This window comes from Bubalus kerabau, chromosome 4, assembly GCF_029407905.1.
Source record: "Bubalus kerabau isolate K-KA32 ecotype Philippines breed swamp buffalo chromosome 4, PCC_UOA_SB_1v2, whole genome shotgun sequence".
In the NCBI taxonomy this organism is placed as follows: domain Eukaryota; kingdom Metazoa; phylum Chordata; class Mammalia; order Artiodactyla; family Bovidae; genus Bubalus; species Bubalus kerabau.
This window is the reverse complement of record NC_073627.1, coordinates 36,669,542-36,697,513: the sequence shown is the minus strand read 5'-3', so window position 1 is coordinate 36,697,513 and position 27,972 is coordinate 36,669,542. Positions and strand designations below refer to the sequence as shown.

General features: G+C 54.6%; 2 protein-coding genes and 1 non-coding gene across 10 annotated transcripts; 2 read left to right on the top strand and 1 right to left on the bottom strand.

The window, feature by feature from the left end:
• The first annotated feature begins 68 nt into the window (after positions 1-68).
• CHD3 (chromodomain helicase DNA binding protein 3) lies at positions 69-25,135 on the top strand. 5 transcript variants are annotated; one of them, XM_055576619.1, is made up of 40 exons: positions 69-339; positions 4,927-5,039; positions 5,508-5,678; positions 5,934-6,058; positions 7,438-7,721; positions 7,953-8,083; positions 8,241-8,391; positions 8,556-8,749; positions 9,072-9,305; positions 9,497-9,700; positions 10,223-10,434; positions 11,152-11,283; positions 11,650-11,749; positions 12,149-12,340; positions 12,495-12,695; positions 13,065-13,202; positions 13,461-13,582; positions 13,741-13,914; positions 14,048-14,189; positions 14,421-14,552; positions 15,157-15,274; positions 15,805-15,929; positions 16,080-16,311; positions 16,599-16,765; positions 17,237-17,414; positions 17,856-17,921; positions 18,375-18,460; positions 18,589-18,722; positions 19,272-19,416; positions 19,547-19,709; positions 19,824-19,945; positions 20,044-20,179; positions 20,291-20,392; positions 20,571-20,699; positions 20,898-21,006; positions 21,198-21,330; positions 21,590-21,785; positions 22,880-23,043; positions 23,262-23,388; positions 23,871-25,135. In XM_055576619.1, exons 1-40 carry the CDS (start codon positions 69-71, stop codon positions 23,990-23,992), a joined length of 6,177 nt encoding a protein of 2,058 aa, XP_055432594.1. In that variant the 3' UTR covers positions 23,993-25,135. The 5 variants fall into 5 exon arrangements, with proteins under 5 accessions (XP_055432594.1, XP_055432596.1, XP_055432595.1 ...); XM_055576621.1 differs by having other exon boundaries at positions 106-339; positions 8,253-8,391; positions 20,568-20,699; XM_055576620.1 differs by having other exon boundaries at positions 106-339; positions 20,568-20,699.
• RNF227 (ring finger protein 227) lies at positions 6,369-27,972 on the bottom strand. 4 transcript variants are annotated; one of them, XR_008713088.1, is made up of 3 exons: positions 27,233-27,728; positions 26,953-27,137; positions 6,369-6,627 (listed from the first exon to the last, which is right to left on the bottom strand). XR_008713088.1 is itself a non-coding variant. In XM_055576628.1 (3 exons), exons 1-2 carry the CDS (start codon positions 27,726-27,728, stop codon positions 27,082-27,084), a joined length of 552 nt encoding a protein of 183 aa, XP_055432603.1. In that variant the 3' UTR covers positions 6,369-6,627; positions 27,050-27,081. The 4 variants fall into 4 exon arrangements, 2 of the variants coding, with proteins under 2 accessions (XP_055432603.1, XP_055432602.1); XM_055576628.1 differs by having other exon boundaries at positions 27,050-27,137; XR_008713089.1 differs by lacking the exon at positions 6,369-6,627 and having other exon boundaries at positions 25,866-27,137; positions 27,717-27,972.
• Positions 18,851-18,990, top strand: LOC129651959 (small Cajal body-specific RNA 21). Its single transcript, XR_008714448.1, has one exon. It is a non-coding gene; the product is annotated as a small Cajal body-specific RNA 21 (non-coding RNA).

The following is a 27,972-nucleotide window of genomic DNA, read 5'->3' as shown; positions in this document are numbered from 1 at the left end:
AGGTGGTAGCGGTGGGGGAGGCGGGCGGGCGGTGGGTGGGGGGGTGGTGGGGGGGCCAGAGCCACAGGATGGCTTCCCCTCTGAGGGACGAGGAGGAGGAGGAGGAGGAGATGGTGGTGTCGGAGGAGGAAGACGAGGAGGAAGAAGAGGGCGACGAGGAGGAGGAGGAGGTGGAGGCGGCCGACGAGGACTACGAGGAGGACGACGACGAGGGAGTACTCGGGCGCGGGCCGGGCCACGACCGGGGCCGCGACCGCCACAGCCCCCCCGGCTGCCACCTCTTCCCGCCGCCGCCGCCGCCGCCGCCACTGCCCCCGCCGCCGCCGCCCCCGCCGCCAGGTAAGCGGCCGCCGACTCCCTCCCCCAGCCCGAGCCGGAGCCGCGGGCGCGCGAGGCCCGGGCGGGGGCAAGGCACCCACCGCGCGGCCGAGCCGAGGCGAATCCGAGGCGCGGGGCGCCGTCTGGGGCCCGTCGCCCCGCGGCGGTCCGAGCGGTCCGGGCGGGCGGCAGCGGCCGCCCGGCCAGGCCTCCTCCCCTCCCCCGCCGCACCCCTCCCCCGCCGCCGCCGCCGCCGCCGCCGCCGCTGCCGCCGCCCGGGCTGGAGAGCGCTGGGCGCGAGCTGCGCGCGCGGACCGGGCCACTCGGTCGCGGCTTTCGGGGGAGGAGGAGGAGGAGATTTTTTTTTTTTTTTTTTTACCCTCGGCGGGGAGGGGGTAGGCAGGAAACGGCCGAGGCGAAGCCAGGGCCCCCTCCCTGGCCGCGCGAGGGACCGCGGAGACCCTGGCGGCCGGACGGCGGCGTGGGGGAGGGGCGCGTGGGGGAGGGGCGGCCGCGCGGGCGCCCCTGGGGCTCGGGCCCCGGTGGGGTTGGACCGTGGGGAAGTGGGGTTTGCCTGCGAAGAACGGACCACGGCCCTCACAAGCCCCCGTCAGGGGTTGGGAAGGCTAGGGGGGTGGCGGGTGTCCATCGGACCCCCACACCTGTGGGGACTTCGATGCCCGCCAACTCTGGAGCGTGCGGTGGCACGTGGGGGAGGGGTCGTGTGAATGTTTGCGGGCGGCTGAGGACTAGGGGCAGGTGGTGGCCACACTTCATGCAGACCACTTCCTGGAATGAGACTGGCCCCGGCCCCCTCTCCCCCACTCGTACTAGGGAGCGCAGCTACTGGAGATTGGGGATCGAGAGGCGAGTGTCTGGGACACCAGATGCCCCCAATCCCACCCCTTTTATCTCTCCTCTGCCCTGGGCTCTTTTGTGTCAAGTGCGCCCCCCCCGCCACCCCCCCCCCATGACCCCGTCAGTCTGGGGTGGCCGAGCTGCCCAGCTGTGACTCTCACGTGGCTGCCATTCACTGTCACTCTCCCGCTGAAACCACCCACACCCTGACCACGTTGGGGGGCGTGAACTGCCCACCCAGCTGTTGTGCAGCTTGACCGTCACTCAGCACCCCTCCCCGGGGATGACAAGTCATCCGCACTGTCTAGGTAGTTCTGCCCCGCGGTGAAGGGGCCTGACCGCTGCCTCGGGTCGGGGGCCCAATAGTGGCCCCCCTCTGGCCATCCTCTAGAGTGCTCTGCTAGTGTTTTTCAGGATAGAGCATCTTTCGGGTGGTCACACCCCCAGGCCTCTGGATGCCTTGCAGCAGAAATGCACCAAACTTCAAAACATCTAACATCATACCCTTTGTAAAACTGTCATATTGATCTGTGTGGCTTCTGTGGGAAATGTTCCTGTCTAGTGGAGACAGCCTTTGAGGGACTGAAGCGCGGCGGGGTGGGGGGCCGGGGGGAGGTACTTTCTTGGGGCGAAGGGGGAAGGGGGTATCTAATGGAAACAGGATAAAGTCCACTTCCCCCCTCCCGGGCTTGTCTGAAAACGGGAAAAGTTTTTAAAAAGTTATCCCGAGAGAGCCCACTGATTTTGCAGAAGGGAAAAGGAATAAAGAACTGTGGGGAGGGGGTTACCTGGAAGACAGCAGAGGTGCTAAAGAGAAAGCAAGGATGTCAGGTTAAGTTAGGGGATGAGCAGTTCTCCCATATGTCTATTCCGAACTTAGAATGGGGTATTTGGGGGCTTTTGATCCCGGATTTGGGTCTGTAAAGGGGAGTGGATGAAAGAATCTGAGGTCGAGGTGGGTCTTTGTGTCAGTACTCCCTCCCCTTTTCCCTCTGCTTTCTAAGCATCGTCAAATGTTTTAAAAATTGTATATCTGAAATGAAAACCCACCTCCTCTCTCTGGCAGGGCAGTTTTATCTCCCTTTTAGCCCTCCAAGTCAAAGGAGTGACCCAGATACACCCCCTCAGATGACTTTCTGAGCTAAAACTTTGGCAAAATATTTTTAGTCTGCCCATTATTTCTCTCTACATAAGTGTGGGCAAAATAATCCTCCTCTGAGGCAATTTGTTTGGGCTGCCCCCCACCTCTTTCTCTTTAAGATGAACTGATAGCCGTTAGAGGTTCCTATTGTTTTTCATTCTGACGTCTTTGATTCTCACCATTTTGTTTTACATTCTTACCCAAGACCAATTTTTTCCCTTCCCCCCTCTCCAGTCTCCTTACATTGTTAAACGTTTAAAATAATAGCACTCGTGCTGATGGGGGAAGGGAGCAGGAAGCCCAAAACTCATTTCTTCGCCCTCCCTCTTCTGGCAAGTCTAGAGAAATAATATAACATAATATATAGATGTGATTCCTTGTGGGTGGGGGTGGGGAATGATTGTGGGTGGTGCGGAAAATTCTGGTAGTTTCTTTGCAAAAGGTCTGAAAATACAAACCCACCCCCTGCATGCAATACGCATGTGCAGCAGACCTATTATGGTGGTTCGTTGTGGGGGAGGGAGGGGAATTTGAGAAAAAATAAATATATGTGTGAGAGATTGATGGTGAGATTAGAAGAAGAGAGGGGCGGGAGGCGAGGCTCTCGGCGAGGCCCCTCCCTCTCTCCGGCTCGCCAGGCCCCGCCCGGCCCCCTCGCCGCGCTCCTCCCTCGCTGTCTTCCGAGATCTGAGCCGGGATGTGGGAGAGTCTGGGCGCGCGGCCAGCATTGAGTGGCTGGTGAGGCAGAGGTTGGGACTTAGATTTGCTTTCATGCCTTCCCTCTCCTTTCCTCGCCGTCTACTTTGCGTCCCCACAGCACCGCCGTCTTCCCAAGTTGGGGAACCTCCCGCTGGGGTGGGGAGTGGAGTTAACTGGCTGCGAGGTCCCAGGGCTGGTGTCCACCCCCCACCCCACCCCACCCCCAGCTGGCGAAGACCGAGGCCATTTTCCTGATCCTCAGCCAGTTGGCCTGCCCTTGCCACTGCCCCGGCAGCCTCCGTTTCCATGTTCTAATATATTAGCGGGAGTCCCTGGGGTGAGGGACCGCTGGCTGCGGGGCACGGCGACTTACTGACTTCCTATTACGGTCCCCGCTCTGTTTTCACACCCCGGGCTGCCTGCAGGCACCTCCCCCGACCCCCCCGCCACAGCCCCCCAATTTTAAAGTGCCGTCCCGCGCGACAGGACACAGGATGCCGGAGCTGTGAGGAGAAGTAGCATTGAAGGAAGGAGGCGCCGCGATTCTGAGGCGCTGGAAACCGAGGCCTCCGGTGTAAATTGTGGCTAATTTTCCCTTGGCTGTGGTGGGGAAAAGGATTGTGTGTCCTAGAGCAAGGGGCTGGGCCCTGCCCAGGCTTTCCCCTCCAGCGCTGCAGCCTTTGCCTGAGCAGGACAGGTCTGGCTGGTTAGTCTAGTGCTTGCTGAGGGAGGGAGGCCTCACACCAGGCCCTCACTTCTGTGTGGCATCGGCTGTGTCTTCCTCCTGAAGTAGTTACTCTCTGAACCCTAAGCCTCCACAGTGTGGCAGGGGTCATGGAGAATGGGGAGCGGGGGACATCTGGGAAGAACCAGCCCCGGCCTGTCTGACAGGGACATCTGGAGAGAAAGCCAGGGACCTAGCCCTGCTAAAAGCATGTACAGACTGTCCTCTGGGTTTGTGCTCATGAGTATGTGATGCTTGTGCATTTGAGAACGCATTTGAGGGGTGTGTCTATGCCTGTCCAGTGTCTTTGTGTGGGTCTCCCATACTGCTTAGATATGAATGGGTTAGAATGCTTGAGACTACATTTGGAGGCAAGGGGTGAGACCCGGGGACAACGGGTAGGGTGCCTGAGTTCTCAAAGGGAACAGGGATGTGGATGTAGATTTGAAGGCACAATTGAGGCTGCTTGGGAGGAGGAGGGATGTTTAGGTAATTGTGGAGACCTTCTGTGGGGCTAGGGAGTGACAAAGGAGCCAGACACCAAGATCCTGTGGGCCAGAAGTGAACATGGCTGACTGAGGGTTTCTTTTCCTCCAAGGCTATACTGGGGTGACAGGAGTCTGGGTGATTATCTGAGGAAGTGTAAATAGAGGCCTCACTCCTCACAGAAAGGATGTCAGGGCCCCAGGGTGTTAGTGTGAGAGCCCAGGTGTCCACCTTTGGCTCTGCCTTCTCAGCATCTGGCTTAGGGAGCTGCCAGCTTGTGTCTCCCCACTCCAAGTGCTGGGGTCAGGCCAGGCCAGCAGCTGGGCATGGCTTCCCCAGTTCCTGGGCAGGATGCCAGCTGGCTAAGTGAGGGGGAAGGCAGGAGGAGCCCTGGCGGCGACTAAAAGGACCTGCCACAGTCAGAGCCCATGGCCTAGAGCCTGGTCCCTTGTTAGTAGGAGGGGAGAGACAGGAGTGGTTTGGCTGCTCTCCTCTTCTGACCCCTGACCTCCCATTCAGAACCCAGGCATCCCAGAATACTCGAAACACTCTCTGTTTGCGTCCAGCAAAGGGAGGCAAGGTTTGGAAGAGTTAATGCCGGATTTCCTAGAGAGCAGGAACCAAGGAGGTGAGGGAGGAAAAGGGCTGCAGAGGCTGGGAGCCTAGAGGCTTAGGTTTTCCGGTGCTGTCTGCTCCAAAGATAAGGATGACATTCGACTGCTGCCTTCAGCATTGGGCGTGAAGAAGAGAAAGCGAGGACCTAAGAAACAGAAGGAGAACAAGCCAGGAAAGCCCCGGAAACGCAAGAAGCTTGTAAGTGTTATGCACGCCTGTCTCTACAGTGAGGCTTGGAGACCCGTCCCAGAGACCTACGATTTCTCTGGGCCTGATTGCCATGGGGACCCTGAAGTCAGGGAGACCTGACTCCCTCTATCTGCCCCCACCCCCACCCCTGCTAGGCTGTATCTCCCAGGTCTGGGACCCATCCTAGTGAAGAGCCCTTTTGTCAACTTTACTTGCCCTGCAGCACGAGAAGCTGTTGGAAGCACTGGAGGTAGACTGCATGAATTCACAGCCCAGCAGTCCTCTGTCTTCTTGGGTAGCTTACTTACCTCTCTGTGCCTCAGTTTCTTCTACAAAAAAAAAGTGGATAAAAATAGATTAGTTGCTGTCTCATAGGATTGTTGTGAAGTTTAAAAGAGACGATGATATTTTGTGCTAGGAGGAGTTCCTGGCACATGCTAGGGCTCAAAAAATAGTATTTTTATTTCTCTCCCTTAGGACAGCGAGGAGGAATTTGGCTCTGAGCGAGATGAGTACCGGGAGAAGTCAGAGAGTGGAGGCAGTGAATATGGAACCGGACCAGGTCGGAAACGGAGACGGAAGCACCGAGAAAAAAAGGAGAAGAAGACAAAGCGGCGGAAAAAAGGGGAGGGAGAGGGGGGGCAAAAGGTGAGTAGATTTGGGGAGTGAGGGGAGAAATCTGTATCAATGACAAGCCTGAAGAGTAGGGGAGGGAGAGCCCTGGGCGAGCAGGGTGACAAATGGAGAGGCTGTGGTTTATGAGGAGTGGGATTGGACTGGGAATGGAGCAGAAAACTGGAAGCCCAGAGAAGCTGGTGGGTGGGCAGAGAGGCATGTCGGGGCGGGGGGAGTCCAGGACTGGAGCTGGGAGAGCACCTGCCTAACAGAAGCCTGGTATCCTAGCAAGTGGAACAGAAGTCATCAGCAACCCTGCTTCTGACCTGGGGCCTGGAGGACGTGGAACATGTGTTCTCCGAGGAAGATTACCATACACTCACCAACTACAAAGCCTTCAGCCAATTCATGAGGTACGGTAGGGCTGGGGAGCCCTCACGAGCTGACGCTTTTAATTTGGGGGAGGCCCTGGACCCCTCTGGGATCTGATGAAAGCTGAAAAATGGCTCTCCAGAGAAATTCACAGCACAGACACACAAAATTCCACATGTAATTTCAGAGAATTCCTGGACTCCCAGGATCCAAGCAGTCTAGTCAGGAACTCTTCACTGGGGATCAGAGTTCCATGGCTAGGTTAGAAAACTGGTGACCGATGGCCCTCTCTGCTCTTAATAGTTCCAGTTTATCCTGCCTGACTTTTCTTCAGACTGGAGTGGAGAGGTGGCATCAGTGTTCCCCAGTTTCCTTTCCTCAGTTATCAAGTCTTCTCTGCCCTTCCCTTAGACAGCAGTAGTAATGGAGGATGCAGGCCGAGAGTAGAACCTGCGAGTCAATAGCTTCTAAAGTAGAGGAGAACAGTAGAGATGCCTTTGGGGAAGCAGGCACTTCAGCAGAGCCCTTCAGCGCTCTGGAGACAGCCTGCTAAAATTCAGGTCCTGGTGCTTCTTGGGCAACTCACTTCTTTGATCTTCAGTTTCTGCATCTGTAAAATAGGCAAATAGTATGTACCTTTAGGAGGGACTGGCAACCCACTCCAGTATTCTTGCCTGGAGAATCCCATGGACAGAGGAGCCTGGGGGCCTATAGTCCAAGGGGTCACAAAGAGTCAAGACATGACTGAAAGGACTAAGTGGGTACTTTGGTTGGGTTTTGATGGGGTGGTGGATGGAAAGCTCAGCCCATTCCATATTCTGGGGCCCGGCAGAGTTCAGTCCCTGGTAGCGGTCATTAGTCCTGGTGTCTTACAGCTTTTCTACTAAAGACAGTGCTTCTGTCAGCACCGGGGTCACCTGTGTCCTCACAAGAGCTTAATACCCACCTCAGAGCAGAACAAGTGTGGCCCATCAGACTCCACCTAATGGGACCCTTCATTAGGTTCTACCAAGGCCTGTGGAACTCATGAGAAAAACACAGAGAACCGTAACAGCTCCTAGTAGTGTTGTGAGGATGGAATTAGATACGGTGTGTGAAAGCGTTTTAGGAACTGTAAAGTAGTTGTCAGAAGTAGAGCATTTTTGGTAATCTTGTATTTTTTGGCTTTATCCTATTTAATCTGCATTTAAATTTTATTTTGCCTATTTCTTTTTTGTTCTTTCATACGTTTTTCTTGTTCTGTTAAACTTTTAAAAACTTATTATTTGTTTACTTTAAAATTGATGTTACTCATGAGAGAACATGTTTACACTACCCAGGAACCCTAGCTTGTACATTGACTTTATTGCTGAGGGAAATGGCAATATTCCCTGACCATCTATCTGTGAAGGATCCGAGTCTCCTGCCTCTGTATTTACAGGCCCCTGATTGCTAAGAAGAATCCGAAGATCCCAATGTCTAAGATGATGACCATTCTTGGGGCCAAGTGGAGAGAGTTCAGCGCCAACAACCCCTTCAAGGGGTCGGCAGCGGCTGTGGCAGCGGCAGCGGCAGCAGCAGCGGCAGCTGTAGCTGAGCAGGTGTCAGCCGCTGTCTCCTCGGCCACCCCCATAGCACCCTCCGGACCCCCCGCCCTTCCACCACCCCCTGCTGCTGATATCCAGCCCCCACCCATCCGAAGAGCCAAAACCAAAGAGGGCAAAGGTAAGAAATCTTCTAGGTCGAACAGCTGTCACCCCACCCTCCAGACTGCATGTTCTCAAATTGTAGTCCAGAATGCTTGTCTCCTTGGCCCTGGTGGTTGGAAAAGTGCTTCCTAGGAAGGGTCTCAGTAAGACCATAGCCCACTAAGAGGCTCAGAGACCTTCATGGCCTCCCTTATTCCAGGATATCATGACCTCAGGCTTTTGTCCCTCACCTGCGTTCCTCACTCAGGTCCAGGCCACAAGCGGCGGAGTAAGAGCCCCCGAGTGCCTGACGGACGCAAGAAGCTTCGGGGAAAGAAGATGGCACCACTCAAAATCAAGCTAGGGCTGCTGGGTGGCAAGAGAAAGAAGGGCGGCTCGGTGAGAGGCCCCTCCGGTCTATTAAACTCCTGGGGGTGGTCAGGGACCTGGGGTCCAGACACATGGGTCCGTGAGGACAGCTGAAGCGGGAGCCCAAGGCCTGGGGAGGGGAGTGGAATCCAGCCGGCGCCCCTGACAGCCACGGGGCTATGGGCAGTATGTTTTGCAGAGTGACGAGGGCCCCGAACTGGAGGCCGAGGAATCAGACCTGGACAGCGGCAGTGTCCACAGTGCCTCAGGCCGCCCCGATGGCCCCATCCGCACCAAGAAATTAAAACGAGGCCGGCCCGGAAGGAAGAAGAAGAAGGGTGAGGGGCGTCAGCTGTGTGTGGCCCTGACAGTTAACTTTCCTCTCATTCATTTACTGTCCTTATTTTCAGTTGTGACTTCTTTATTCAACCCTTTTCTCTTTCTCTCCCCTCCCCCATTCATTTCTCTTGGCTCCCTTGGCCTCCACTCGGATGTATGACAGTTCTGGGCTGTCCCGCTGTGGCTGGGGAGGAGGAGATTGACGGCTACGAGACAGATCACCAGGATTACTGTGAGGTGTGCCAGCAGGGTGGGGAGATCATTCTGTGTGACACCTGCCCTCGTGCCTACCACCTCGTCTGCCTTGATCCTGAGCTTGACCGGGCTCCTGAGGGCAAGTGGAGCTGCCCTCACTGTGTGAGTACTGGAGCCGCCTCTTCGCCCCTCAGCGACCGCCTCCCCCATCTCTTTCCTCCATGATATCATTTGTCATCTTCCTACCCCCAGCTGCCTGGGCCTCTCAGCAACAGATGTTTAAGGGTCTAGGATCCTGTGTGTTCCTCTCCCTCATCCCCTTGGCCCCACCAAATCAGCATTTTTGAAAACTAAGGTGTCCTGTTTGTTCGTTCCCACCAGTCTTCTCTGTACTTCTAGGATCTAGGCTTCCTGGTTGGTCTCTGTCTTCCATTCTCACTCCTTATCTTCTTTTTTGTGTCCTTGTCTGTCCTTGGCTTCCCAGGAGAAGGAGGGGGTCCAGTGGGAAGCCAAGGAGGAGGAGGAAGACTATGAAGAGGAGGGGGAGGAGGAAGGGGAGAAGGAGGAAGAAGATGACCACATGGAGTATTGCCGCGTGTGCAAGGATGGCGGGGAGCTGCTGTGCTGCGACGCCTGCATCTCCTCCTACCACATCCACTGTCTGAACCCCCCGCTGCCCGACATCCCCAACGGCGAATGGTTGTGTCCCCGATGCACTGTGAGTGGACCCGTCTCTCAGGGTTTCTTGTCAGCCCTGACTCCTCCTCCATCTTTGGGGCCCAAACGTCCGGCTCTTTCTCTTCTCTCCCCACACCAGACCTTTGATTCCCTTGTGGGACTCCCCCACCCTCCTACTCTAACGAGGGACTCTTTATGCCTCTTTCTTTCCTGTTTGTATCCACCCCGAAGTGTCCTGTGCTGAAAGGCCGTGTGCAGAAGATCCTGCACTGGCGGTGGGGGGAGCCACCTGTGGCCGTGCCAGCCCCCCAGCAGGCAGACGGGAATCCGGATGCCCCACCGCCACGACCTCTTCAAGGCAGATCCGAGCGAGAGTTCTTTGTCAAGTGGGTGGGCCTGTCCTACTGGCACTGCTCCTGGGCCAAGGAGCTACAGGTACAAGGGTGTCTCTGTCCCATCTCCTGTGGCCCCGTTCACTGCTGCTCTCCCTCTATCACCCACCTCTTCTCCCGTCTTCTGTCCCTCATATTAGGTCTCTGGCCCCCAGACCCTACCAGCTCTCTTAGTTTCCGTACTTGGGTCTCTTGGTCTCTGGTTGTCTTTCCCTCAGTCTCTGTTAGACTCCTCCCCTGAGGTGTAACGGAGCCTTCCTTAGCCTTCCTTAATTCCCATGTCTTATCCTTTATCTATCTTAACCATGTTTTACCGACACTCCCAGTCTTAATAACCTGTTCCTTCCTCATTTTACTTATTACCTCCCCACTCAGGTCCTGTCTCGGACTCCGTTCTCTTGCATGTTACTCATTTTCTTGCTTTGACTTTAACTTTCTGTGTCCTTCATCCCACCGCTCCCATGGCTCATTTTCCCATACCATTCCCCCTGCCAGCCGCTGCCCCGGCTCCTTGTGTCCCCTCAGGATGTCGGGACTATCTCTTCCCTCCTCTCTACCCCACCAGCTGGAAATCTTCCACTTGGTGATGTACCGAAACTACCAACGGAAGAATGACATGGATGAGCCCCCACCCCTGGACTATGGCTCTGGTGAGGACGATGGCAAGAGTGACAAGCGCAAGGTGAAGGACCCACACTACGCCGAGATGGAGGAGAAGTACTATCGTTTTGGCATCAAGCCAGAGTGGATGACCGTCCACCGGATCATCAACCACAGGTAAGCCCTTGGTCCACGGGAAGGCCGACCTGGGTTTTGCCACTGTTCTTGTTGCATTATGGCCCCATGTTAGATAATTGACCTAACTGGGTAATTCCCACCACAGCCCCAGCCTCTCTGGCTTTGTTTCCTCTATGGAGGTGGGAGAAACCAGGAAAAAAGTCCAGCCCAGCACGAACACCTTTGTCCTTGCTTCCTCTAATCTCGAACAGCTTAAGAAATGACACAGGAGTCTGGGGATTTGGATGTGATAAAAGCAAAACATGATTTATACAGACCGATGTTTCTAGTACTTCTGTCTTCATAGTACCTATCATTACCAATGTTTTACTGTCTTTTTATTTTTCTGTTTCATCACGGTCTTCTCGAGTAGCATGTGAGCTCCATGGGAATCAGTCATCTGTCTGCTTAGTTCTACTGAATTACCTATGCCTGGAACAGTGCCTGGCATGTAGTAGATGCTTAGTAAATATTGATTGGATGAAAAAATGACGTTAAAGCTGGGGATGTTTCGTGATAGTTGATTTTTAGGAAGTCATCTGGAAAAAGTTAGGATAGTCCTTCAGCCTTTCTAAACTCCCTTTCAGAGGCCCACCATTGAAGATTAGGTGACAAATTCTGTGTGTTAACTGATAATTGTGTTTATTATGACTCTTTTCTACTTGTGACACATTATTTTTCTCCTCCTGCCTCTTCTTCTGGCTTCCCTCTTCACAGTGTGGATAAAAAGGGGAATTACCACTATCTAGTGAAATGGAGGGACTTGCCCTATGACCAGTCCACATGGGAGGAAGATGAAATGAACATCCCTGAATATGAAGACCACAAGCAGAGCTACTGGAGACACCGGTGAGTGAACCAGATCATGGGTTAGAGGGCATCTGAGGGTGGGGGCATTAAATGAGGTGCAGTAGGGACAGACTCAGTCTAGAATTTAGGGTAATGGGAGCTGGGGCTAGGTTGTTTGCAGTGGGGTCCATAAAGAGGCAGTGTGAGGAACAGAGATAAGATCTAGCCTGACTCATGGGGAAGAGGATGCTGAGGAGTGGGGAGGGTGGTCTCTAGAGCTGAAATCCAAGGGGTGAGGCTAAAGAACCTGGGAGAAAGGAAATGTATGAAAATCCAGATTATGGAAAGTGGGAAGTAGGTCTGGAATTGCTTCAGAAGACGGGGGTCCCAAGGCCCCAGTCTCACTCAGACCCACTCTTTTCCCAGAGAACTAATTATGGGGGAAGACCCTGCTCAGCCCCGCAAGTATAAGAAGAAGAAGAAGGAGCTGCAGGGTGATGGGCCTCCCAGTTCACCTACTAACGATGTAAGTCCTCCACTTGGCCTGTCTCTCATTTCTGGAGCCTCAGGGATCGAAGATTTCCTGGGAGCTTCTGACAGAACACCCCATAGGTTCCACAGCTTCTTTGAGCTCTTCCTTCAGTCAGCTTTGCCCTAGGTTTACTGGGGATTTGCACACAGGAATAAGAGTCTCCAGGGACAGCTGTACACAGGCCTCTTTTGCCGTTTCCTTCCCTGCAGTACTCCCAGGTCTTGATTCAAGGAACAAGAGGGAGGCACTGCAGACTAGAACTTTTCATAAGCTCAGGCCAGAGGAGAGGGACTCGCAATCCCACTTGATACCAATGCCAGGGACAGGGAGGACGAGACCAGGACCAGATGAGTGGCTGCTGGTTCCCTTGAGCTTTTTGACTTGATTCTACAGCCTACAGTGAAATATGAGACTCAGCCACGCTTCATCACAGCCACAGGAGGCACACTACACATGTATCAACTGGAAGGATTGAACTGGCTACGCTTCTCATGGGCCCAGGGCACTGATACCATTTTGGCTGATGAAATGGGGCTGGGCAAGACCATACAAACCATCGTCTTCCTCTACTCACTCTATAAGGAGGTGCTGGCTCCTAGGGCCCTAGCCTGGACTGGGGAAGGTGGGAGTGGAGGGTGAGGGCAGAGGACTAGGGGAGGGGCGTGGCAGGCAGTGGAGTTGGGTGTACAACCGCAGGCCTCAACTAATGGGGCTCCCTCTCCCCACCTTCCACTCCCAGGGTCACACAAAGGGTCCCTTCCTGGTGAGTGCCCCGCTGTCCACCATCATCAACTGGGAGCGGGAGTTCCAGATGTGGGCACCCAAGTTCTATGTAGTGACATACACGGGTGACAAGGACAGCCGAGCCATCATTCGTGAGAATGAGTTTTCCTTTGAAGACAACGCCATCAAAGGTGGCAAGAAAGCTTTTAAGATGAAGGTCAGACTCCCTACCTCATGTCCTCTAAAGTCCTCAGATCTGTCATTTCATTGCCCCAACCAGAACTTTCTTATATTCCTCATTCAGCTTTCTCCCTCCTTCCCCCACCTTCCCTCATGCCTCTGCTCTCCAGTCCTGGAGATGTAGCAGGTTATTCCCGGGGGCACTCATGGATCGCTTAGAACTGGACAGGTGGGGGAAGCTTGGGGGCCACATCCTATAGTCCCTGCGTGGAGTCAAGGTTGGAGGCTTGGGCTACCAGCTGCCTTTGGCAGTCTCAGGACAGGGTGTCTGGGTAGAGAATGGGGGTGGGGGTCTAGATGCTCGGGTGCAGGCTGGCAGCCACAGGGACCATGGTTTTGTCAACAGAGGGAGGCACAGGTGAAGTTCCATGTTCTCCTGACATCATATGAGCTGATCACCATTGATCAGGCAGCTCTCGGCTCCATCCGCTGGGCTTGTCTCGTGGTGGATGAGGCCCATCGGCTCAAGAACAACCAGTCCAAGGTGAGTGAAGTACCCAGGCCTCAGAAACTTGAGGCTCTGGACTCCTACTTGCCCCTATCCTAAAACACAAAGCTTGGGGGACTTTAAGCAGCCCAGGAGGCAGTGCAGGGAGAAGTCCAGTTTGGAAGCAAGACAGGACTAGGGGTCTGAGGGCATCTGATCCTGAAGGAAGTAGGAGCTGGAGGCAGGGAGAGCCGAGGGCCAGCTGCTTGTCACTGATGGACCCTTTCTCCTGCTTTTCCTTGCCCCATTTTCTAGTTTTTCAGGGTTCTCAATGGCTACAAGATAGATCATAAGTTGCTGCTGACAGGGACTCCATTGCAGAATAATCTGGAGGAGCTCTTCCATCTGCTGAACTTCCTCACCCCAGAGAGGTTTAAGTAAGTGATGGCTCAGGAGGGTGGTCTGCAGAGAGGAGAGGTGGAAGGTCTGAGAAAATGAGAGCGTGCAGGAGTCATCTAAAGTGAAGACTAGAGCCTGAGGTCAGGGGCAAAGAACCTAATGCCCGTTCATGTTTTAATTTCCTTCTGGCTACTAGCAACCTGGAGGGCTTCCTGGAGGAGTTTGCTGACATATCCAAAGAAGACCAGATTAAGAAACTTCATGACTTGCTGGGGCCACACATGCTGCGGAGGCTCAAGGCAGATGTCTTTAAGAACATGCCAGCCAAAACAGAGCTCATCGTTCGTGTGGAGCTGAGCCCCATGCAGAAGTGAGATGCCGAGCGGGTTCCCTGGACCAGGGTTGAGGATGTGGTAACAACTTTGCAAGCATCGGTGACCAAATGTAACCTCACAATTGCTTCCATTATTGTGTCTCTTCTGTGCACCTACCCTGGGCTTTAGGAAATACTACAAGTATATCCTGACCCGAAATTTTGAGGCCTTGAATTCACGAGGTGGTGGGAACCAGGTGTCGCTGCTGAACATCATGATGGATCTTAAGAAGTGCTGCAACCATCCGTACCTCTTTCCTGTGGCTGCTATGGTAGATACGGGAGCTGGGACGGTGAAATGCCTGGCTGTCTGGAAACAGGAGCAGCCAAGAGTGCAGGGCTGGAGCTAAGCTGGGAGGCCAGGGACTAGATTTCTGAGAGGAGTAGTAATTGCAAAGGTGTGGAGCCTGGATTTGGGCTTCCAGCTTTCTAGACGTCATCAGAATATGAGAGTGTGTTTCCTGACCCTCTCCTCCTCCTCTTTCCCTGCATTTTTTTTTCAGGAGTCCCCCAAACTTCCCAGTGGGGCTTATGAGGGTGGGGCACTTATTAAGGCGTCTGGGAAGCTCATGCTGCTGCAGAAGATGCTGCGAAAGCTGAAGGAGCAAGGACACAGAGTGCTCATCTTCTCGCAGGTGACCAGTGCCGGTAGTTCCTCCCCACCATCAGATAATCCCTTTCCTCGTTCCTGTGGTTGCCCCGGGATGAAAGGTTAGGCAGTTACACCCTTAAGGGTTTCTGGAACAGCTCTGTTCATCTTGGCCTCCAGTCCGTGTTCTTAATTCAAGCCATTGGAAGCTGTAGTCCAGTTTCTTTAAAGCCAAAAGGGGAGAAGGGGGAGGGCGAGCCATCTGCCTCCTAAAGGAGTCTCTGGGGCTGGGACTGTTTTTTAATCTTCCTAGGGAAGGAAGAGAGTGCAGACCTTTTGGAAATCTGATGAAAGCGGTGGGTCTGCTCTCCAGAAAACTGCACACACGATGAGACAATCTTGTACAGATTTTCAGGGGGTTCATAGATTTCCCTGCAACCGTGTTATGGGTGTCAGAGGAGAACCTCTGCTGTAGGAGAAATGGTCTTAAATCAAGAGAAAATGACAGGGTATCCCAGGAGGAGCTAGGGGTACATATGACAGGGCAGGGGTACAGGTGTAAGGACTGGGGTTGAGGGAGAGTAAAGGACAGGGCAGAGTGCAGCCCACCGCCTCATTGTTCTAGACTCCTGCCTCTTCTCTTTCTCTAGATGACCAAAATGTTAGACTTACTGGAGGACTTCTTAGACTACGAGGGCTACAAGTATGAGCGCATTGATGGCGGCATCACTGGTGCCCTGAGGCAGGAGGCCATTGACCGCTTCAATGGTGAGGGGGCCTTGGTCCTGCTGGGTGTACACAGCCTGAGAGACCTGTGCCTGGGTCCCTGGGAGGGTGTGGGCCTGCGAGGATGTCAGTTACCTTGGCTTTTTCTTTTTTTGAAATATTTTTTATGGCTGTGCTGAGTCTTCATTGCTTTGCTGGCTTTTTCTCTAGTTGTGGCGAGTGGGGGCTACTCTCTGGTTGTAGTGCTCAGGCTTCCCATTGCGGTGGCTTCTTTTGTTGTGGAGCACAGGCTCTAGGCACTCAGGCTTTGGTAGCTGCGGCATGGGGGCTCAGTAGTTGTGACTCCAGGGCTCTAGAGCATAGGCTGAGTAGTTGGGGAATCTTCCCAGACCAGGGATTGAACCTGTGTCTCCAGCATTGGCAGGCAGATTTTTTACCACTGAGCCACAAGGGAAGCCCCCACCTGGGCTTGTGAGTTGAAGGCATTGTTGTTTGTAGTCAGGCAATATCTGGAAGCAGGTAGCCAGAACTGCTGGGTACAAGAAAGGCCTGATCTGATTCTTGTCTCCCAGCTCCTGGGGCCCAACAATTCTGTTTCCTCCTCTCCACCCGGGCTGGAGGCCTGGGCATCAATCTGGCCACTGCTGACACTGTCATCATCTTCGATTCAGACTGGAACCCCCATAATGATATCCAGGTAAGAACTCCCCTCCTGGAGCCCCTTGGAGCAAGGAGACATGGGTATCTGTGCTAGGGTCAGAAATTAACCTCTTGAGGGGGAGAAGGCCCTTCCTTGTCAGCCTTTTTACCCCTCCCCTGGCCCATCCCTACTTTCCGACCCCTGTAGGCCTTCAGCCGCGCTCATCGGATCGGCCAGGCCAACAAAGTGATGATTTACCGGTTTGTGACTCGCGCCTCGGTGGAAGAGCGAATCACACAGGTGGCCAAGAGAAAGATGATGCTGACCCATCTGGTGGTGCGGCCCGGGCTGGGCTCCAAGGCGGGCTCCATGTCCAAGCAGGAGCTGGACGACATCCTCAAATTTGGTACCGAGGAGCTATTTAAGGATGAAAATGAGGGTGAGAGCCTTTTCTGCAGCTCCCTGAAAGCAGGTCTCTGCTGTCTGTGAGCACTGCTGAAACCTCCCAAACAAAACCTCTCCTCTGCATCCTTGGAGGACGGCTGGCTCCTTTCCTTACCTACAAGGTTGACATAATACACATTTCTGTAGACACCCAGGGAAGGGGCCTCCTCCAGAGCTCCGTGGGAAGGAGGCAGAGGGAATGGCTTTCCCTGAGCTTTGTAAAGTTCTGCCTGAGGTTCTGGTTGGAGCTCAGAGTTCACTCTCGTTCCCTGACTCCATCAGGTGAGAACAAGGAGGAGGACAGCAGTGTGATTCACTACGACAACGAGGCCATTGCTCGGCTTTTGGACCGGAACCAGGATGCAACTGAGGACACTGACGTTCAGAACATGAACGAGTATCTCAGCTCCTTCAAGGTGGCCCAGTATGTGGTGCGGGAAGAAGACAAGGTGAGTGGCTTGGGGCCAGACACTGGCCACCCGGGGCCATCTCTGAAGGGTGGTGGCCAATGTCCAAATAGGAGGATCCCCCTTTGCTCTTGTTTTTTAATCTGATCTCTCACCCCAGTGTCTAACAAAGAGCAGTCAGTTGTGGGACCTCAGACAACTTGGTCTGAAGGATGAGACTGGACACTGGAGAAAACATAGGCACAGAATGTAGTGATCAATTTGGAAGGCTGCCTTCTGAATAGAGTAGGAGGGAGGCATAGGGAACTGGAGGAGAGGCTTAGAAAAGAGAAGCAATGGGGAGGAGAAGCAAATTGCAGGTAAGAGATGAGGACAGTGTGCCGCGTCTGGAGGATTTATGTGTCTAGAATGACGAGGTCTGGGGCTGGGCTGCAGCAGGAGAGCAGGGGTTTGTGGTTGCGGAGGGCTGGGTAAAGGGGCACAGTCTTCAGTGTGGGTCCTGCTGCCCTTCAGATTGAGGAAATTGAACGAGAGATCATCAAGCAGGAAGAGAACGTCGACCCCGACTACTGGGAGAAGCTGCTGCGGCACCACTATGAGCAACAGCAGGAAGACCTGGCGCGGAACCTCGGCAAGGGCAAGCGGGTCCGCAAGCAGGTCAACTACAATGACGCTGCTCAGGAGGACCAAGGTGACGACTGTGCCCAACAGGGGAGAAGGGGAGCGTGCTGAGAAGGGGTTTGGAGGCTGGGGGCATTGAGAGGAAATGAGTGGCTGAGCAGTCAGGGCCTTCCCTTCTCAGGGGAAAGAGATTAGGACCCTAGGAAGGGTCACCAGGGGCTCCCCGGAGGCCAGGTGGATTTGCAGGTGACCTGAGCGCTCTCGCAGTCGCAGAGGGCACCGATGGACACGCAGGGGCCTTTGTTTAGAGTGGGTTATGCAGGTATCAGGCAGTGGGGGTGAGTGGACCTGCCTTGTGGCCCAGATTTTGGGCAGCCCTCCAGTATCTCTAGGAGGGCCGAGGCCAGAGTGAAGGTGCAAAAGTCTCTGAGGGGAGGTGTCCAGGCAGAAAGGGCCCCACGTGGGCTTATCCAGGGAGCCATCACTGACCACTGAGCCCTTCTCCTCACAGATAACCAGTCAGAATACTCAGTGGGATCAGAGGAGGAGGATGAAGACTTTGATGAGCGTCCTGAAGGTGGCATCTATTTTCCTTTTTCCCACACCTCTTCCCATTTCACTTCCTATTGTCTTTTAAGCCTACTGTTTTTATACAGAATGCTCACTTGTAGGAAAAGTAAAGATTTCAGATAAGCAGAGAAGAGAAAATATCTATAATTTCGTTACTGCTAAAATTTGGAATATATTACCTTGTAGGCTTTGACACCTAGATGAGAGATCAATAAAGGTTACATCATTTTACACTCCCAGCAGTAATCTTGGCTTGCATCCAATAGTTGCTACTGATTGTTTAGAATGACTTGATTCTTTTGGACCTACTGGGTTGGTAGTTCTGGGAAGAAAATTAGAAGCGCCTCAGACACAACAGGCATTCCTTGTGTTGCATGTTCTATGGACGTGGAGAGCTAGGAAAGAATGAGGGGTGGAGGACATGGTGGTTTACTAACGAGGGTCACCATCTCCCCACCAGGGCGTCGACAGTCAAAGAGGCAGCTTCGGAATGAAAAGGATAAGCCACTGCCTCCACTGCTGGCTCGAGTTGGGGGCAACATTGAGGTGAGAGCTGGCCTAGGCCCCTGCGGAGAGAATGAGGGGAGTTGAGGCTGAGTTACTGAGGGCAGAACAGACCAAGAAATGAGGCCCTGGACATTCATCATCCACTCCCTCCTTGCCCCCATCCTCAGGTGCTGGGATTCAACACCCGTCAGCGGAAGGCCTTCCTCAACGCAGTGATGCGCTGGGGCATGCCCCCGCAGGACGCCTTCACCACCCAGTGGCTGGTGCGGGACCTCAGGGGCAAGACTGAGAAAGAGTTCAAGTGAGTGTGGGTGACCCGGGGCTGAGCTGGGGGGAAGGGCAGGAGCTTTAGGTGTTATTTCTTCCTTTCGGCCACCATATGATGTGACCTTACTCACCTGATCACCACGCTCCCTGCCAGACATTTCCTGGCTCGGTTTCCTAGGGGGTGGGCTCAGCCTCTGCCACCTCCCCTCAGCTGAGCCTAGAGCAGAGAGGCCAGGCGCTCCCTACTGTGGGAGAGGCAGGTGAGACAGGAGCCTCGCCTGGGCTGTCCTTGCCTCACAGGCTTTGGCCACGATAACCCAGCAGGGGAGCTGGTGGGAAGGATGAAGATCAGACTGATGGGGCCTAAGAGTGAAGTACCACGGGGGGGCCGTGGCAATGTGGTGGGGGGCAGACAGGGGAGTTAGGATTTGGGGGAGCCCATGATGGTGAAATTGAAAGACCCAGGGAGGAGCCCTGGAGGTACTCAGGAGCTCAGGTTCAGGGTTCAATCATCCCTGTACCCCCTTCACTGCCTTTTCCCCTCCTAAGGTCTCCTGACCCACCTCCCCCGCATGCTCCTTAGGGCCTATGTGTCTTTGTTTATGCGCCATCTTTGTGAGCCCGGGGCGGACGGCTCTGAAACCTTTGCGGACGGAGTCCCTCGGGAAGGGCTGAGTCGCCAGCAAGTATTGACTCGCATTGGAGTCATGTCTCTCGTCAAGAAAAAGGTATTGGTCTTCCCCTCACCCAAAGAGTCAGGTTGGCTGCCTAAGCCCCATACATCCTCAGCCTTCTATCCCTGGCTCCAGGAGCCAGAGTGGAACTGACCCCTGTCCTGCAACCCCCCACACCCTGCAGGTACAGGAGTTCGAGCACATCAATGGGCGCTGGTCTATGCCGGAGCTGATGCCCGACTCCAGTGCTGACTCCAAGCGCTCCTCCAGAGCCTCCTCTCCTACCAAAACATCTCCCACCACTCCTGAGGCCTCGGCTGCAAACAGCCCTTGCACCTCAAAACCTGGTAATCAGCTCAGGATGACAGGAGAGACCGACGGGGCCGGTTTCCATCAGATGCAGAGGGCATGGAACTGGGGTGGGGAGTTCCTGCCTTCTTCACTCTGCCTTACCCCTGCAGCTACTCCAGCTCCCAGTGAGAAAGGAGATGGCATAAGGACACCTCTGGAGAAGGATGAAGCAGAAAATCAGGAGGAGAAGCCAGAAAAGAATAGCAGGATTGGGGAGAAGATGGAGACAGAGGTGTGTGGCTGCCTGGCTGCCTTGGAGGCAGTGGCAGGGTCTTGGAGGCAGGAGCCTGGAGCCCTCCAGGTCATCCTGACTCTGCTCTCCTTTTACAGGCTGATACCCCTAGCCCAGCCCCATCCCTGGGAGAGCGGCTGGAGCCAAGGAAGATGCCTCTAGAGGATGAGGTGCCAGGGGTACCTGGAGAGATGGAGCCTGAACTTGGGTACCGGGGGGACAGAGAGAAGTCAGGTGGGTGCATGGCCTTAAGTGTGATGGGGCTTAGAATTTGGGGGCTCCCTCTTCCAGGGTCAGGGGATGAGGGTGACATCCTCCCTTCCTGTCCCCTGCCCCCTCCCACAGCCACGGAGTCGACGCCAGGAGAGAGGGGGGAGGAGAAGCCGATGGATGGACAGGAACACAGGGAGAGGCCGGAGGGGGAGACGGGGGATTTGGGCAAGAGAGGTAATGGGTGGAAGAATGGGACCCCTGGGTCCTTGAGGGATCAGGGGAGGTGGAATATGGGGAACCAAACGCTTGGGTGGGTAGCTCTTCAAGGGCCCGTACAGTACAGAGAGGAGTCCTGGGACCTGGGTGGAGACTGTCCCCCGAGATGTGAGCTCTGCCCTGTCTGCCGCAGCAGAAGACGTGAAAGGGGACCGGGAGCTTCGGTCTGGGCCTCCTCGAGATGAGCCACGGTCCAATGGGCGACGTGAGGAGAAGGCAGAGAAACCGCGGTTCATGTTCAACATTGCAGATGGTGGCTTCACAGGTGGGGGGCTCTCATTGTCTCCCAATCCTAACTTGAACCTTGTTTGTAATTAGTTTGTTCCTGACCCCTCTCTTCACCTTCCTCTCGAAGAGCCTGTGGTCCTGTCACCTGTTCACTTCCCTCCTCTGTACCTGTCTGTGGGGCTGGGCATGGTTCTCAAACCCCTGATGCCGTGTCTGTCCTCTCTCCTCTCTGCAGAGCTTCACACGCTGTGGCAGAATGAGGAGCGGGCGGCTATTTCCTCGGGGAAACTCAACGAGATCTGGCACCGAAGACACGACTATTGGCTCCTGGCTGGTATTGTCCTGTATCCTTTGTTACAAATACGAGGAAAGAGATGTTTTCTCCGCCTGGAGTGAGGAGAACTACAGAGGAGTCCATCTCTAGGGAGGGGGGCCTCATGCCACACTTTGGGGCAGTCAGGCCAAAAGGAAGGTATGTGCACAGCCCCTACCAGCCCTGTTAAGTTCCTTGATGGTCCCCTTCCTTCGTCGGCAGCCATGGCTACGCACGGTGGCAGGACATCCAGAATGATGCTCAGTTTGCCATTATCAATGAGCCATTTAAAACTGAAGCCAATAAGGGGAACTTTCTGGAGATGAAAAATAAATTCTTGGCCCGGAGATTCAAGGTGAGGATGAGGGAGGAAAGGAACAGTGTTGAAGAGGGGTTTGAGTCAGAGGTAGGACCAGATCTGGTTGGAATGTAGGCAAGGTTGACCCCTTGAGAGCCGAGGCAATGCTTGAGGCCAAGACACCCGAGTGTCACCTTGTGTTTGGGCCCGTGGTCTGGATCAGGGTGGAGCTGGGGTTGCTCTGGACCAGCGAGGGGGCGGGGGGGCAGTGTGGGTCTCTGCCCCTAGTACTCAGCAGCCCCTGCCTGGGCCTCAGCTCCTGGAGCAGGCGCTGGTGATTGAGGAGCAGCTGCGGCGGGCGGCCTACCTGAACCTATCACAGGAGCCGGCGCACCCCGCCATGGCCCTCCACGCCCGCTTCGCCGAGGCCGAGTGCCTGGCCGAGAGCCACCAGCACCTCTCCAAGGAGTCGCTGGCGGGGAACAAGCCGGCCAACGCCGTCCTGCACAAGGGTAAGGGCCGCGGCGGCCCCGCGCGGGGGAGGGCCCACAGCGCTGCGTAAGTCTTCACCCCGCACCCCTCAAAATCTCCCCACCCCTCCGACCCCTTTACCCTCTGAACCACCCCCCCCCCGACCTCTAACCCCACCCCAACCCGCCTGGTACCCCCTCGGTTTTTAGCCTCTAGAAATTGTGCAGCCAGCCCTTATCCATGCCTAATAGCATTCACATCAGTGCCCAAAAGTGGGATCCTCCAACCCCTTGATCTCCCCCATCTCCATGAGACTGTGCCACATCCCCTCCATGGGGCAGAACTTCTTCACTGACCCACACACCTGCCATACTGTTCATAGCACCCTGTCCGGGGCCTTGGCCTGTATATAGTCCACAAAAGTTCTTATCCTGGGTCCCACAAATCACATTCCTCACATCTCGTTCACCCCACAAGGCAGAAACCACTACCATCCCACCCTCTGACCCTACCCCATGAAATTTCCCTTTGATCTTCAACCCTTCCTCCCAAACCCTCATGCCTTGATAATAGTAGATTAAGTTCTAAAGCCCTCTAACCGTCTAATCCTGACTGACTCCTGGCCCCTTAGACTCCTGTTCTAATTCCTTGAACTTGTAATGCTGACCCTCTAACCTCCCCCCACCCCCGCCCGACATATTAAAACCTTGATTCCTTAAGTCTTTGACATCATTTACCACCTCCCATGCCTCCTGACTATTTCCTCCCCATCATCCCCAACCCCCAAACTTCCCTCTTCCAATATGGGATGTTCTGACAACTCCCCGCCCCATGTTTTCCAATGTCCTCCCTGTCTCCCTTTTCTCCATATTCCCTTTTCCTTCCTTCTCTCTCTCCATCTGTCTTTTGTGGTGATCTGGTCTCTTTGCCTCTTTACCTGACACTTCTTTTTCCCCGAGCTGCTCTCTTTTAATGTCTACTTCTGTCATTTTCTTGGTCTCTGATTCTTTGGCATCTGTGTCCTCTCTATTTCTCTGGCTGTATCTGTTTGCCTGACTCCACATCTTTTCCTGGCTCCATCTATCTCTTTCCCTGTCTTTCTCTCGCCTTTCTTTCTCCGTGGCCCGGGCCCCAGTTCTGAACCAGCTGGAGGAGTTGCTGAGCGACATGAAGGCGGACGTGACCCGCCTGCCAGCCACGCTGTCCCGAATACCCCCCATCGCAGCCCGCCTTCAGATGTCCGAGCGCAGCATCCTCAGCCGGCTGGCCAGCAAGGGCACAGAGACTCACCCCACACCGGTAACCCTTCCCCCGACTCCACTTTCCCTGTTGGTACTCCTGCACACAGACAGATGCTTCCTTCAGAATCCTATACAGTGTGGAAAATGCCCACACACACTCCTCAGTGTGGAGTCCCCCTGCCTCTGCCATACCCCCCAGTAGCTCTGGATTTCTCCCCTACAGCTTCTCCCTCTCAGGCTGTGGCCCCTCTAACTTGGGCTCGCTCTCTCTTCCAGGCCTTCCCCCCGGGTCCATACGCTACACCTCCGGGGTACGGGGCGGCCTTCAGCGCCGCACCCGTCGGGGCCCTGGCCGCCGCAGGCGCCAATTACAGCCAGATGCCAGCAGGGTCCTTCATCACAGGTTAGCTGCTGACTTCCCGCCTCCTCCTCATTGCCCTCTTCCTTTCCCAAGCTTCACCCCTGCTCAGCTGCCCTTTACTAGTCCAGCCCATCTCACTTCCTTGGATGTGCCCAGGGTTTCATGGAATGGAGTGCTTCTAGACTTTATTTTTCCCATCCCTAACTTCTCTTCCATCCCCATCGTCAGAAACCTCATCCAGGGCTTTACTGGTTCTGTGGACTAGTACCTGAGCCACCTACTCCTGGGTTACTTCAGAGAAAGAGTGTGGAATCAGAAGGGGGTTATAGTGAATGCTGGAGCATGAGTCCCATCACACACACAGTGGGGCGTCTTAGGAGAGGGGTCCGCCCTGCTCTGCACACTCTAGAAAATTGGACCTGGCATGAGGTGACCTAGAAGTAAGAACATAACTGTGGTCAGGAAGCAGTGGATGATGTGTAGAGAAGTAGGGATTGACCCTTCCTTACCCCCTTCCCAAACAGCCGCCACCAACGGCCCTCCAGTGCTGGTGAAGAAGGAGAAAGAAATGGTGGGGGCACTGGTGGCAGACGGGCTGGATCGGAAGGAGCCCCGAACCGGGGAGGTGATCTGTATAGACGACTGACCGGATCCCAGGCCTGCCCTTCACCCAGGTCCCGGCCCCGAGGTCGACCCCCAGCTCAGGCTCTGGGGCCTGCTGCCAGTTCTCCACCTTCCCCACCCCTTGGGCCACCACTGGGCTAGGAGCCCCTCTGCCCCTCTCTATAGTTCTCTTCAAGAAGGGCCCTTGTTTTTCTCCACCCCATGCACCTTTCCCACCGCGCTTTGAAGACTGTGCTGGTGAGAAGGGGTCTGGGTGGAAGGTGGTGAGCAGGGTCTTCCGAGTACCTTTATCCCCCACTGCCAAACACACGCAGCTTCCCAATAAAATGGTTCTGGGGAGGAGAGAGGTGGAGCCTCCCCAGGTTTTACTCCTGCAACATCAACTCCATCTCTTGCAGAAGTGGGGGGTTAGCTTTGCCTGGCTTGTAGGAACTTTGGTGGGGAAGAGCTTTGAAGAGAAGCAGGTGACTTTAGAGAGGGGTGACAATGAGCCCTGGGAAGGTGGAAGAGGAGGGGCAGCTCCATGTTTCCTTCCCCTCCCTCCCTGTAGATGGAGGGTGGAGCAGTTATCAGGGAGGGAGTCCATTGCTGTTCAGCCTCAGAATAAAGGCGCCATTCACTGGCTCAGTTACCTCCTGCGTACCGGCATCTTGTGTTGGCAATCTTCCCCCCTCCCTAGGGACCAATGACCACCCCTGCAAAGAGTAACATTTGGGTGATACTCCCTTAAGCCAAAGAGGAGCTCCCCAATCTGTTCTAGGGACCCAAGTAACCTAGATAGGGTGGCAGAGAACACAATGGGCTAGACATGGGGGGAGCCCCCAGTTTTGGGGCTCAGGTTCTTGGAGGATTTCTACCTTCCCTCCTGAAGACCTGGATGTGGACTAGAGTGGGTCAGGCAGGGGGCCTAGTCAGGGGACTACCTTGCCTTCAAGACTAGAGCAGAATAGCAGAGGGCAGGCTGGGGAGATATGGGCACACCCTCCTCCCCAGGAGGGGCTGGGGAGAGTGGCAGTTTGCATGGCGAACCCCCCACTTCCTCTTTGCTCCCCTTCACTTTCTGGCTGCCCCTCTCCCAGTCTCTTCACACCCACTCCGGGCCTGTCCCAGTCCCCTCTTCTGTATCAGGTTTATTGGTTGTACATATAAATTATACTTTCCTTTCTGTGTGCTCTGTTATTTTTGAGTGGGGGAGTTCTTTGGTTGTGGGGAGGGGGAGGGATAGTAAAAGGAAGGGTGTTGATTTCTGCCATTTTCTATTCATTTCTCTCTTTAAAAAATCTTGTTGACTTTCCCTTTTCTTGTTTTTATTTCTTGGATCACAACTAAAATTCCAAGGACCCTTTTCCAACCCTAACCCCGAGGTGATGAGCTCAGTGTGGAGGGTGACAGCAGGATACCTCACAGCCCCCAGGGTGGGGCCAGCGAGGCGGGGTTCACTGGACAGAAGTGGAATGGGAGGGGCGCCTGACAAGGTCCACAGCTGCCTTCAGGCATCCTTTGGAGCATCCTTTCCACCTTCAGGTTGTTTAGTTCTGCCAAGAGTCAGTAGAGGTCACTACAGCTTCACAGGTTCAGTTCCCAGTTTGCAGAAGCACACTTATATTTTAAAGGAACTGGGGGGAGGGGGTGGTGGTCATTCCTGCATAGCTTGCCAAAGATGTGAACTGCTAGACACTGCACCTTGACATGTATTGTTCACTACCGGAGCTTCTTAGAAGCTGAGACCAGACACTTAAATTTTTGAGGCTATTATATTAAAAACTGCAATTCTAACAAGCAATCAGAAAACAGCAGGCTGAAGGCTGAGAAAGGGCTCCCCAAAGAGGGAAAATTTAAACTGAGACAGCAGACTTAAGGATAGGAAAAAGGCAAAAACAGGATTAGAAAAACTGAGGTTTATTAGTAAGTTCACATTTTTAAAACTCAGAGGAAAATTCAACACATTAAACTATGCACACAAAGTTTAAATTTCTTCAGTTAATAAGAGTGTCATTTTAGGAACCTTGAATAAAATTATATCATTTATATCAGTTGTGTTTTAAATATTCAAACCACAGATGGTGATATCCTAGATAGTCTAGAACCAGGACCAGTGCTTCTTAAATTTTTATTTAAATGGATCACCTGGGATTCCTGGTAAAATGCAGAGTCCGAGTCAGTCAGTCTAAACTGAAATCCTGAGATTCTGTACTTCCAACAAGCTCCCAGTGATGCGGATGCTGTTGGTCCTTGACTGACTATATTATCATGAGAGATTAACAAGATTTTTAGCTAAAACTCACACCCTAAAAATCGGTGAAGTCCAGTTATGGGACACAAATTTAAAACTGTATTATGAGCATTTTTCGGTAGTGACTCTTTCTTTGGGGCTGTAAAGATAACAGATCGTATTAAAGGTTTACAATTCAATGTCTTTGCCAAATGGCACTCGTTTCTCTCCTTGATAAGCACTAATGAGCTGACTCAGATAAATGCTCTTTGGACCTTCTCATGCCTGCCCGAACTAACCAGTAGATTCTGAAATGAAGCAAGGCTCTTAATCTCATAGGTAGGGATGCATCTTGATAATTTTAGAAACAGTTCTGGGAATGGGGAAACAGTAGGCATACCAGTGGAGGAGGGTAGGGTGGGTACAGTGTATTTTTCTCACTTCTCTTAAGTGCTAGAGAAGTGAGATTAACACGACATGAAAATCGGCCTCTTCTTTCCCGTTCCATCTTTAAAATCATTGACAGAATTGCTAAAATGGGACCTGTTGCTCCCACACACCAGAGCTGCCCTGGAGAAAAGCCAAAGTCACAGCTAGGGAAACAGTCTGTCTTCTTCCCCCGAGAACGGAGACTGTTTCCATCATCCCTAAGCCACTCCATCCTAAATACGCAAGGCTGGCACAGTCAGTAGACGGGGGCGATTCGCCTAGGAGCCTCTGCAGCGCAGTATTAACACCTCCCAGGGTGTTCCCTCCTGCCCTTGGCTCACCTCCCTCATCCATGCCAATCCAGGATGTGACGGGTGGTAGTCTTGGCATCAGACTACCATCAGTACTACAGCGCGCCCCCGAGAACGCAGCTCCCACCTTTCTTCTGCCGTAGCTTCAGAGTTCCCCGGTCACGGCGTGCAGCGGGTTATGTGGGCCAAGTCCTTGACCTCTGGACAGTACAGCACTGGGGGAAAGGAGGGTTAAGGTCAGTGGAAAGACGCAGCCGAACCCGGCGTTCCCTGGTGCTCTCCCTCCACGGCCTCTCGGGTGGCCCCTCACCGTTGCTAGGCAGCGGGCGCCGCCACCCGCGCGCAGGCACCAGCACCCGGGCCCAGAGCCGCCGGAGCGCGCGCCACCCTGCGCTCCTAGGCCCCGCCCCTTTCTCGCTCTCCTTTTCCTCGTCATCGGTCTCTTGGTTCGCATCGCCACCCGCCTCATCAGATTCGCGCCTGACTTTTGCCTCCAAGCGCGACCATAAGTCTGGGTCGACAGAAATCTCCGCGACCCCGCCGCGCGGGAGCCGGGTGGGCGCGCGACAGAAGGGGCACGTGATGAGGCGGCGCAGGCGCACCACGCGCGCCGACGCCCCGCCACCGTCGCCGCGCGCCGCCAGCTCGCGCAGGCACGCGGTGCAGAGCGTGTGGCCGCAGCGGGCGCGCGCCGTCCCGGGCAGGCGGCGGGGCGCGCGGTCCCCGAGGTTGAAAGGCCGGTAGCAGATGTTGCAGTCCAGCTCGCCGTGCTCTGGAAGAGACGGTATCCTCACCAGGAGCTGCATCTTGCCCGCCGCGGACTCGAGGGCGTCACTCACGAGACCAGCTGTGTGAACAGACCTAGCGGGCCCGTCGTGGGGCCCGCCCCGCGGCCTCTCGCCTCTTTTAAATAATGAGACCCCGCCCCTTCGCGACGTCACGTCACAGTCAGGCTCCTCCCCGCGGTGGCACGAGCGTGGGTGGTGGAGGTGCGAGGTCCGGAATGCCTGCCTCGGCGAAGCTGGGGCGGGGAGGCCGCCCAGGTGGTGC

Excerpts from the sequence above, each read along its gene's own strand:
- CHD3 (XM_055576619.1), top strand. The coding sequence starts at position 69 with ATGGCTTCCCCTCTGAGGGACGAGGAGGAGGAGGAGGAGGAGATGGTG. Across the intron at positions 340-4,926 it reads GCCGCCGCCCCCGCCGCCAG|ATAAGGATGACATTCGACTG; the intron begins GTAAGCGGCCGC and ends TCTGCTCCAAAG. Across the intron at positions 19,946-20,043 it reads GGGAGAAGATGGAGACAGAG|GCTGATACCCCTAGCCCAGC; the intron begins GTGTGTGGCTGC and ends CTCCTTTTACAG.
- RNF227 (XM_055576628.1), bottom strand. The coding sequence starts at position 27,728 with ATGCAGCTCCTGGTGAGGATACCGTCTCTTCCAGAGCACGGCGAGCTG. Across the intron at positions 27,138-27,232 it reads GCGCCCGCTGCCTAGCAACG|TGCTGTACTGTCCAGAGGTC; the intron begins GTGAGGGGCCAC and ends CCTTTCCCCCAG.